At 43.1% G+C, this 11761-nt stretch overlaps 1 protein-coding gene across 1 annotated transcript in view; it reads right to left on the minus strand.

Moving 5' to 3' along the window:
- mbtps1 (membrane bound transcription factor peptidase, site 1) overlaps nucleotides 1-5480 on the minus strand; it is an 88346-nt gene extending 82866 nt beyond the window's left edge. The window contains exons 1-3 of the mRNA NM_001079323.2: nucleotides 5100-5480; nucleotides 4576-4833; nucleotides 628-831 (exon numbers count right to left, since the gene is read on the minus strand). Coding sequence (NP_001072791.2) covers nucleotides 628-831; nucleotides 4576-4833; nucleotides 5100-5289 — 652 coding nt within the window. The 5' untranslated portion in view covers nucleotides 5290-5480. The remainder of the gene's footprint in view (nucleotides 1-627; nucleotides 832-4575; nucleotides 4834-5099) is intronic.
- Between the last annotated feature and the right edge of the window lie 6281 nt (nucleotides 5481-11761).

The following is an 11761-nucleotide window of genomic DNA, read 5'->3' on the forward strand; positions in this document are numbered from 1 at the left end:
TCACGTGACAGTCTACCAACAAGAGAGCCCCAGGGTCCTAATAATCGGTATAACCCTAACAAGGGCATATTCAGAGGCACAAATCTTCACTGCTAAAAGGACTGTGGTTTTCTTGGACTCGTAAAATGCCCAACACATAGGGTTTTACTAATCCACGAATCCGAATGAGAAAAATTCGGATTGGAAAACGAACATTTTGCGACTTTTTCGTATTTTTTGCGATTTTTTTTCGTCGCCGTTACGACTTTTTCATAAATTGTCACAACTTTTTCGTAACCGTTACGACTTGCGCGAATTGTCGCGACTTTTTCATAGCCATTATGACTTTCATGAATTGTCACGACTTTTTCATAGCCATTATGACTTTCGTGAATTGTCGTGACTTTTTCATAGCCATTATGACTTTCGCGAATTGTCGCGACTTTTTCGTATTGAGCGCTCGAAAAATTTGCGACAATTAGCGAAAAAGTCGCAAAATACCGATCATTACAAAAAAAACGCATTCGGACGCTTTTCGGACGTTCGTGGACTAGTAAATGTGCCCCATAATGTACAGAATTTCTAAGCTTACTGTAGTTTTCATTTAAATATCGGCTACATAATAATCATCCACAACAAGAAATTCACCTGTGTATCCAAGCTGCCATAACACATCTGCTTGCAAAGTCTGAGCAACCTGCCGAGGAATGGCTTTTAAGAGGCGCCGGCTAGAGTGTCTCCCAGTAGCATGCCAAAATCCAGAGCTGAGGGAAAGGCTAGTCCTACGAAGTGGGCGGGAGGACTGCCATTTTTGGCTCCACTTAGTCTCATTACAAGGTGCAGGCATTTCACCTAAAAAGCAATTTTGAAACGATCCAACAATGAGGAAGTATTTTGTAGATTAAGTTTAATAAAAATATGTGTGGGCTCAGCAATTTTTCCAATTTCAATCTTGTTACTCTTCATTATCAAGTTTTATTGTCATCACATATGCATACAAAAATATACACATGGGATGAAATTGCAAATTAAAACACCCACCCAAAAAAAAAAATCTAGTTATTCAAAATGACACTGAGAAGTCTCAGTTACCACTTTGCATATGCAATACTGAACAGCTTTAACGTTCTAAAAATAAATTTTCAAAAGATTGAAACCCCCTGCTGTTTGTCCGGGACAGGCGCATGCGCAGTAGAGTGAAAAGCCGACTTCTCTGTTAAAGTTCGGCTTTTCACTCTACTGCACATGCGCACGCAGCGATACAGGAAGGAGGAAGCGCTGGCAGCTACCCCGGCTGGTGCTGTTCTCTCTGAACAGGGGCACCAGCCCGGGGTAAAAGGTAGGCTATTGAAGTCAGATGGGGGTGCCTAACATTTTGGCACCCCCAAGTGACTTTGACTTTCCTTCTCCTTTAAAAACGATATATACACTTGTTTATATCTATTTTCCACTAGCATAATATATATATATTTATATAAACAGATTATTATAGAAAAAAATACAAAAACAATTACTGATATAATCAAAGACTGTGCACCTGTTACCTAATGCAATAAACTTCACACAATGGGTGACACAGTGGAAAGTAATATAATCCACGCACCAACTAATAGTGCAGTTAGAGGTGGTAGGGAAGAGTATATTTCCAATTAACTTGTTGGTAGTACACATAGGTTGAAAGGATATCCATGGCTGTATCCATGCCCCCACACTAACCATTTTAAAGGTGAGCTAAAGTTTAAAAAGCTTACGGATAGAAATGTTGTCTCCCAGATTACTTTACACTTTTTACATGCAAACAGAAACACGGTTATCCTTCATAGACTCACATTGTTACAACTGTATGCTAAGATACAATATAAGGGCTCTGGCACACGGGGAGATTAGTCGCCTGCGACTAATCTCCCCGAACTACCATCCCACTGGCGAACACGTAAGTCGCCGGTGGGATGGTACACGCTGCGCAGGCGATTTCGGCAAATCGGCGAAGTTGCCTCGCGAGGCATTTTCGGCGATTTAATATATAAATTTAATAATCTCCCCGTGTGCCAGAGCCCTAAGAGGGCCCTGCCTGTGACAGTTTATAATCTACAAGGGAGAGAAAACAAGATATACTGTAGGGCAACAGGTATGGTTCAGTCAGTCAAGATGATTGTTGTAAAAGACTAGTATAAAAAAAAATGAAACAGCATGAAAGGCTTGTATATATACCATACTTTTTTTACAATGCACTAAATCATGTAAAATAATGAAAAATAGAAGTGCTTTTATTTTAATACCTTTGGGTTCAAATATGTCCATAAACTGCTTGAAAACTGTGCTCTACCCAGACCTTATGCCAGCTTCCGGTTTAGACTCTTCAGTATGTGGCTCTGGGGGCCCTGATAGACTTCACTGACACAGCAGAGCTACTTAAAGTGCAGTGAATATGCATAGGGTGGGCGGGGCTTTGCGGTGTCACAGGCAGTCCCTTCCTGCTCTACGCGCTCCTCTTCCTACATTTACTCTGGTAAAAGAAACCATTTACGTCAGTGCTGTTCAACTTCCGTGGTACGGAGGGCCCGGAATTTTTCTGGCCTACGTGGTGGAGGGCCGATAATGGAAGCCAGTTTTGACCACTCCTCTTTTTTAAACCGCACCCACTTCCAAACACACCCATGTTATCACAAGAGCTTTTAAGACCATACCCACATTAATGGTTGGTGCTCACTGTAGGGATATCACCCTTCATTCATATGTGAAAGAATTATATTATGTCATATTAAGACCCACCCTTAAATCCATATGCCTCCCACAGGTAAACAATGTGGGGGCTTACAGTGACAGAGGTGTGAACAATACAGGTACTAAAAGGTGTGAAAAGTACAAGGAATTACATATTTAAACAATACAGGAGTTTACAGCCTGATTCTGAGGTGTGAACAATGCAGGGGGCCAGTTAATCTCAGAGCTGATACCATTTAAGGCTTACACAAAGGTAAGCAGCCAGACAGGTGGAGGGGCCACACAGAGGCAGGTCGCCAGTTGGACAGCACTGATCTACATCATCACAGTGTCCTAAATGGTATTTGTGTAGTTGGTGTTTCTGAGACTATTTGTGACTTTCTTAGCCTTGCACTATGAGTACTTGTGACAGGAGACAACAGATACATTCGTAGTTGCAGTAGTTCTGTGCCGATGTCACCAATATCTACAGTACTGAACTAACTACAAAGCCAAGGGGTTCAGAATCCTGATATCTTTAAAGTTGCACACATCAGCTCCCCACTGTTGATTTTATTAGCCAATGTCTTGTGTGACAGCGGCAATGCACATGCTCAGAGTATGTGGTCATCGAAAATGATAAAAATGTTATCAGAAAGTGAGGTTGTACCTGTCATAGTAGCTGATGCTCATGCAGAATACATATTTATATTATGTTGTGTTGTTTAAATCTAAATTACTAATCAAAATTGTAAATTTTATAATGTATATATAGTCTACATGTAAAGAGCGGACAGCAGCCCAGAACATGAATTAGTATACAGAATCTGGGAAGCTACAGTGGGTAGTTTTAGATGCACACATTTTACCTGCTAAACAGATGCGGTACCCTTGGATTGGTAAAAAAACATATGGTATAATTGGTCTATGTGAATTTTTTGTTGAGTTTGGTTCTAATACATGCGTACGTACAATATATATATATATACACACAAAATGCCAGGAAGATGCACACCATAAGAAAATGAGGATACCTGGGTGCCTGTGCATAAGACAATTATACAGGCATATCAGGGTATCCCTGATGTAAGTCAGGTGCGTGCCGTCACTTCATGCCTATATATATATATATATATATATATATATATATATATATATATATATATATACACATATATACACACACATACAAACTATTACGAGACACATTTGGACATGACTAAACTAAACTAATAATGCGTTATTGGCTATTATCGCTCTTAAATGAAAAAAAATCAGTGTTCTGAGCTAAGGTATGTCCAACTAATGGGGGCTACACCCCAAATATTCTCAAAAAAAGTGATCTTGACTATAAATAGGAAATATGAGATTAATTTATTTTAAGAAGTAGTGGATTTCAATACTTTATTAGCTGGATCTATAAACAAACTTTTCAAATAATGAATGAAAAAAATAATGGGCCAGAGCCTTTTTCCCTAACACTGAAACAGACATAATTATCACTGTAAATCGAAGTGCAAACAAAAGTAGGTATATAAAGCATAAAAGTAGCTATATAAAGCACAAAAGATTATTTTTAAAGTTACAAACTAAATTTAAAGAGAGATCTATCATCCCTGAAATTTAAAAAGGAATAAAAAAAGAGAGGCATAAGTCCTACGGCCACAGCCAGTAGCCTTATACCATATGAGCTACAGCCCTCAATAGCTTTACTTCTTATAGGACATTTATCACATAACACCACTGCAGGGTGCAAAATAAAGAGTCTGATATGTTCAAGAAACATTACTATAATTATATATATTTATTGGAAAGGACCAGCACTCCACTTTGTCAGTGAAATGTATATGTTATCCTAACACTCACAAAATAACCGATAAACAAGTCACTTACTTTCTACAAACTTAAGAGAACGAAAGACACGACGCTGGGGTGTGACACGTTTGATGTTGGGATGATCCTCTAAAGTCAGTACAGTATCCCGCTGGCTTGTCTTGATTTCAATTAATTCAAAATCACTAGGGTAATCACTGGCTGGATTATTCCTGGGCACAATCTTCCAGTCACTGATACCTCTGCTTTTCAGTGCAGTGGAAATAAACTTGTTCCGAGCCTTGGCAGTATAGTAACCAGTGAAAGCCACTATGTATTCTGAAATAAAGTAGATGAGAGTAATAAGTGAAGTCAGCAAAAGTTTAAGAAACTTCAGCCAAAGCAAGAAAACACCATTGCAAAATACCACACTGATGATTGACGCTTTTAGCAATAAAAATCAACTCAGTGGGTAGGAAGAAGCAAGAAACATTTAAAATGGCAAGAACTTCCGAGTAATTAGGTAAGTTATAGTTTAGGTACAGGTGAGTAATTATATATTATAACAGAAAAAGTTTTAACATCCATTAAAATATTGACATTACCATGTTCAACTACTGCGGATGAGAACTCGACTTTAAGAGTGAGCTGGGAGCAACCTTCACATGACACTGTCTCGTACGATGAATTCCCTAACCTGGTGCCTTGATGTTTCTTTAAAAACAGAAACATCAAAAGCACTTTGAGCCAAATATGTGCAAATTTCATCTTCGTAAAGTACGGTCTCAAAGCCATGTTAATTCGTAGCCTGTATTTTTGCCTTTTAACAAAGCTGGCCTGACGTCACCGATTTCTCGGGACAGTCTCCGCATTAGTAGGGTTGTCCATAGATTGGTTTTATCCCCGGAAGTATCTCCGGTTCGCCTGTGAGCCCCGAGACAACCGGCGCCGCCATCTTGCTTGTTTACGCGCGTGCTCGTATGACGTCAGCGTGCGATGTAGAAGGACCCTGAGCGTGACTTCAGCGCGCTCCCGCCCGCGCCCCCGCGCCCCCGCGCCCCAAGTGGTTTCAAAGTTTTGGTTTTGCTAATGTTACCTGCGTATAGGGAAACGTCATCATTAAGGAGAGAGTTAATAGTATGTGTTATTGGGTGGCTGGAAGGGCCTGGATGTGAGATTTGAATAAATATGATTGGAATTGTATAACATTATCTGTACTAATTTCAGGCGTTTATATAACCACTAGGTGCCAGATTTCAACTTGCCTGCCTATATTATTTTCGCTGGTTACAACTATTCCCTGCAATCTCTGCTGTAACTAGAAAACCCTGCACTACACTGATGAGCCCCAAGAAGGGCAAAACCGGTCTGTAGTTGGGAATCTGATCAGCTATTATCCTGGCTTTTGCATTGAAAACCCAGTGGGTAAGCATTAGTATATAGGATAAACCATACCCCCCAACTGTCCCGCTTTAAGCGGGACAGTCCCGCTTTCTATAGCTCGTCCCGCTGTCCCGGATAGTTCCCTGAATGTCCCGCATTTTCGTAATAGATTACGGAAATGCGGGACATTCATAGAAGGATCCGTGACAGCGGGATGAGCGCTCCGACTCCTTGCGCTGCTTCTCTCATGTGGCTCCTTCTCCGGCGGTCCCTGGCCCTTTTATAAGGTTGCGCCCGTGCGTAATGACGTCACACGTACGCACGGGCGCAACCTTATAAAAGGACCTGGGACCACCGGCGAAGGAGCCACATAAGAAGAGAAGCAGCGCAAGGAGTCGGAGCGCGTATGGGGGTGCTCTGTGTATGGGGGGGTGCTCTGTGTATGAAGGGCACTGTGTATGGGGGGGTGCTCTGTGTATATGGGGGGTGCTCTGTGTATGGGGGGGTGCTCTGTGTATGGGGGGTGCTCTGTGTATGGGGGGGGTGCTCTGTGTATGGAGGGGGTGCTCTGTGTATGGGGGGGTGCTCTGTGTATGAAGGGCACTGTGTATGGGGGCACTGTGTATAAAGGGTTCTGTGTATGGGGGGGCTCTGTGTATGGGGGGTTCTGTGAATGAAGGGCACTGTGTATGGGGGGCACTGTGTATAAAGGGTACTGTGTATGGGGGGCACACTGTATGGGGGGCACTGTGTATAAAGGGTACTGTGTATGAAGGGTACTGTGTATTGGGGGCACACTGTATGGGGTGCACTGTGTATAAAGGGTACTGTGTATGGGGGGCACGCTGTATGGGGGGCACTGTGTATAAAGGGTACTGTGTATGGGGGGCACTGTGTATAAAGGGTACTGTGTATGGGGGGCATGCTGTATGGGGGGCACTGTGTATAAAGGGTACTGTGTATGGGGGGCACACTGTATGGGGGGCACTGTGTATAAAGGGTACTGTGTATGGGGGGCTCTGTGTATAAAGGGTACTGTGTATGGGGGCACTGTGTATGGGGGGCTCTGTGTATGAGTCTCCCCTGTGTGGGGGGGCAAAACTGGTAGATAGTTAGAACTCACATATAACTGACTGCCTTCTCTCTATATTTGTATTTATATGTAGGAGTTGCTATTTTGCTTTCCTTAGGTAGTACAGTATGAGGGTATAGCACATTTGCATCTGATCCCACCATTTCAACTATATAAAAGGAGTATTTTTAGAAAACAATGGGGTGTGTTAATTGGGGCGTGGCCACAAAAGTGGGCGTGGTCAAAAAAATTGCTGCGCTGCGCGCGCCAAATCTTTTTGTCCCTCTTTTCGGTTTTCAATTGTTCGGAGGTATGGATAAACCCATGTAAATGGACTTTTCTAAGAGCCTAAAAGAATTTGTTCCCAGAGTCCTGTTATGACTTATTTGCATACGTATAGGGCAGTCTCCTCAACCCTGTTAGCTTGCTGTATCTAACAATTATCTAGTCTTGCTTCGCTTATGTGTTATGTGTCTTGCAATACCATGTACCAAATGAATTACAGCAGTCCATCTAAAATACAAATACTTCAAATATTTAGCAGATATAGGAAATACCTGCAGCTATCTGCTGTAACAGCCAGCCAGCCTGCTTTTGCACTTCTGTTTTATATGAGCAAAGTATTCAGTCTTACAGTCAGAGGGAATCTGGCACCTAGTGCTGCCATGAGGTAGCCTAGTAAAAGACTTAGGCGGAGTAACATTGCTAGTGCAGAGCACTATCTGCACTAGAAATTCCAATGCAAATACCAGAACTGCGGCTCTTAAAATTACCAGAAACAGATTTTTTGTTGCCCCTGGTATCTTGTGGGGAGCTACAACCTGATGCAAGTGTAACACTATTTTGGATTAGATTAGGCCAACCCAGGCTAGTGGTGTATTGTAGAGCATGTGTATATGGGAGAAATGAATAGGAGCTGATTGTGTAGTTGAACTACAACTTGCTGGGTTGTGTGGTGCGGATGGTATAAATGGACGCCAGAAAGGTTCTTGCTGGTGAACTATAATACAGATTTATTGGTCCAAGACACAGATGTTATGCAGGGTTATCATACTCACAGACAAGCAGATTTAAATGGTACAATGAGGAAATGCTCTTTGGTAGAAGAGAGGGTATGCGCCGTTTTATCCCACCTCTTGGTAGAGTCTGGGCCAGGATACACACCTTTCAACCAGTACCCCTTGGGAGGTAGTCCAAGTAGTAGGAACTCCTTCAGGTTGATAACCTCTAGTGGATGAGTCCTCCGGATGAGTAGGGATCAGGGGTTATCCTGCCTGTCACTATCTCTACTCCGTGGCCGGATAGGAGAAATACTCCTGGATCTAACCACTCCTTTGGTGGGGCTAATGGCTGCCCTTTCTGACTAGAGCTGACTACGCTCACTTCTCCTAGAGAGTGCTATTAAATAAATCTGCTGTGCTTGCTTATCCTCGCTCACTGGGCCCTGTCCCCGACTTTCACTAGAGGTATATTGTCCTCTAGGGCACAATGGCTTCTGGGGCCTACAGTCTGCTCTCAGGCTCAGATGGAGCTCTGCTTGGGACACAGCATGCAGCCAAAAGAGGAAGCCACTCCTCCTTGCTAGGCACTATATCAGTCTGCAAGGGGAGTGGTCAACCTAAGTAAACCTATAGGGAATAGTGTTAGAACTGTAACTCAAGTACAGGGGCTCTTACCCAATAACAATAGAGGTGTGAAGAGGTAGGGTGTAAAGCCTAGGGATTATTATTATTTTCTTTTTGATGGGAGGTTCTATCATCAGATTAGGGGAACCGCGATGGGCAGTTCCTGCGCTCCGAGCTATGCAAATCTTTATCTGGGGTGGTGGGAACAAAGTATTGCTCTCAACCCGTCAGGCAATCCCTTTTTCCATAAGATATGGCTATGGAAGAGATACTGTATATCGATGATATTATGATTGTATGGCAGGGTAGTGAAATTGAATTTAACAACATGCTTTCCCACCTAAATAACAATGATATGGGTCTATACTTTACTAGTGAATTTGCTATTAAACAATTACCATTCTTAGACTTATCTTTAGAAATTACTCAGGCAGGCTCTATCGCAACTACCATTTATCAAAAACCGACAGCAACTAATAGTCTGTTGCACTTCTCGAGTTTTCGAGTTTTCCTACACCCTTAAAGAAGGGCATACCAGTGGGACAATACCTCAGATTGCGGAGGAATTGTTCTGACATTGAGTACTTTAAGATTAAGGCTGCTGATTTACGGAATCGATTTATCCAACAGGGGTACCCTAAACGGTGCCTTAAGAGGGCCTATCAGAGAGCGTTGGAATCAGATCGCTTGACCTTGATATTTGGCACAAATGAAGTAAATAATGTACATCAACAATCAGACATCAGATGTGTAGGTACGTTTAACAATCAGTGGTCAAGTATCAAGTCTATCCTGAATAAATATTGGCATGTATTGAAGGGTGACCATGACCATGACCTTGAACATGTAGGGACAATTATCAATAATAAGGAAACCCCTATAGCCAGACATGTCCATGATTTCCATAATTCTGATGTGACAGCCATCTCCTTTTTTGGAATTGAGAAAATAAAATTGGGCCGAGAAAGGGTGACATTAATAATGCTTTACTTAAAAAAGAATGTGAATGGATCTATAGACTGAAATCAAGAGCACCGTTAGGTTTAAATGAGGGTTTCACCTTCACCCCCTTTATACGCAATAGATAATTCTGTCCTATTGTGTTAATTTAGGATTAACCTGGTATACAATAATTACGGAATAGATAACTTTGCTCTATTGATCTGACTTTGGACTCACAGAGAGATGAGGCCCGGCTACAAAGGAATATTTCTACCTTACTTTTTGTCCCCCAATTGGGTACCCCCACATGTCATGATTTAATGTCATGAATTTGAGTAAATTGGGTGTCATTTTGAAATATGACCACTAGATGGTGTGAGTGTAGCGATTTGACACAATTGGTTAGGGCAGTGCTGTCCAACTGACGGCCCCCCTCTGTGTGGCCCCCCACCTGTCTGGCTGCTTTGATGGCTTACTCTTGTGTAAGCTTTAAATTGTATCAGTAACTGCCCCCCCTGCATGGTTCTCACCTCAGATTCAGGCTGTAATCAGGCTGTATTGTTTAAATATGTAATTCCATGTGTTGTTCACACCTTTTAATCTCTGCATTGTTCACCCCCTGCAGTGTTCACACCTCAGGCTCAGGCTGTAATCACCCATATTGTTCCCCTGTTCACACCTCAGGAGCAGTAGAAACCCACAAATAATCCCTGCACACTACAAAAAGAACATATACTGAGGTGGTACTGCAATTAAAAAGTTTTTTAATATATAGTTATTGTGTAGACTGTAGGAGCAGTGCCAGCATTGTGTCACTGTAGGCTGCCTGTGTGTGCCATACACACAGGCATCATAGGGCAAGCAGAGTATGGCACACACAGGCAGGGTAGGGAAGGCAGAGTATGGCACACACAGGCAGAGTATAGCACAAACCAGCCAAGAATGGCAAACACAGTGAAAGTATGGCACACGCAGGCAGGGTAGGGAAGGCAGAGTATGGCACACACAGGCAGGGTAGGGCAGGCAGAGTATGGCACACACAGGCCAAGTATGGCACAAACCAGCCAAGTATGGCACACAGGCAGGGTAGGGAAGGCAGAGTATGGCACACACAGGCAGGGTAGGGAAGGCAGAGTATGGCACACACAGGCAGGGTAGGGAAGGCAGAGCATGGCACACACAGGCAGGGTAGGGAAGCAGAGTATGGCACACACAGGCAGGGTAGGGCAGGCAGAGTATGGCAGGTTTTTGCTGTACTACAACCATTAATATGGGTATGGTCATGTGATAACATGGGTGTGGTTTCAAGTGGGTGCGGTTTCAAAAAGGGGAGTGGTCAAAACTGGCTTCCATTATCGGCCCTCCACCATGTAGGTCGGAAAAATTCCGGCCCTCGGTACAACAGAAGTTGGACAGCACTGGGTTAGGGTATATATAGTAGTTTAGAAAGCTCTTCTGACCAATGATAGCCCCTGATGAAGTCACGTGGAGTGTGATGAAATGTGTAGGGCGGGTACCTTGGGTTGGAATGGAGGGGAGAGTATGGAGAAAGGACTGCTTTAGGGGACAGGACTGATCTGTCCGGGTGGGGATGTGGCCAATGATTGCCGCATGTTGAGAGAAACGGGTGGGAGAGCTGGTGTAAAGCGTGCAGCCTTTAAACTAATGAAGTATGGTGCGGTCTGGGAGTGTGCAGCGCTGAATGTGAAGCGCGGCTCCTGGTAGAACCGGAAACGCTGCAGCTAACTGGTAACTGCCCTGCAGGCAGGCTCTCTTAATAACTCTAGTACGGAGCGGCGATGTATGGGGGAAAGCGCGTATCCCTCTGAAGCCGCTTGTGAAGTGCAGGTGTGACTAATCTGCAGTAGCGATTCTGGCACTGAATTATTATTAGCATTTTGAAATAATCCGCCTAAACGGTGAGGGCACCTTGAATTGTGAGCATGCCCTGGCTGCTTGCTTTTTACTATGGAGGCAGGAAGGGAGCAGGCATGGTGTATATCCCTGCCGCTTCAATTTAGAGCTAAGCAGCTGGTCTAATACATCCTATACAGCTTGGTGCTGTCACGGATTATGTAAATAATGTATATAGTGCCCCTAATTATTAATTGTTTCCCTCCCTTATTGATATTATAGATATACTGGAACAGAATGTTTTCTTCCTAACTTTCTCCCCCCTCCCCCTAATCATCAATTAAGGAAATCGCTATACTGCTAAATGAATTGTTCTATTTGGCCTATGAAC

This window comes from Xenopus tropicalis, chromosome 4 (genome assembly GCF_000004195.4).
Source record: "Xenopus tropicalis strain Nigerian chromosome 4, UCB_Xtro_10.0, whole genome shotgun sequence".
In the NCBI taxonomy this organism is placed as follows: Eukaryota; Metazoa; Chordata; class Amphibia; order Anura; family Pipidae; genus Xenopus; species Xenopus tropicalis.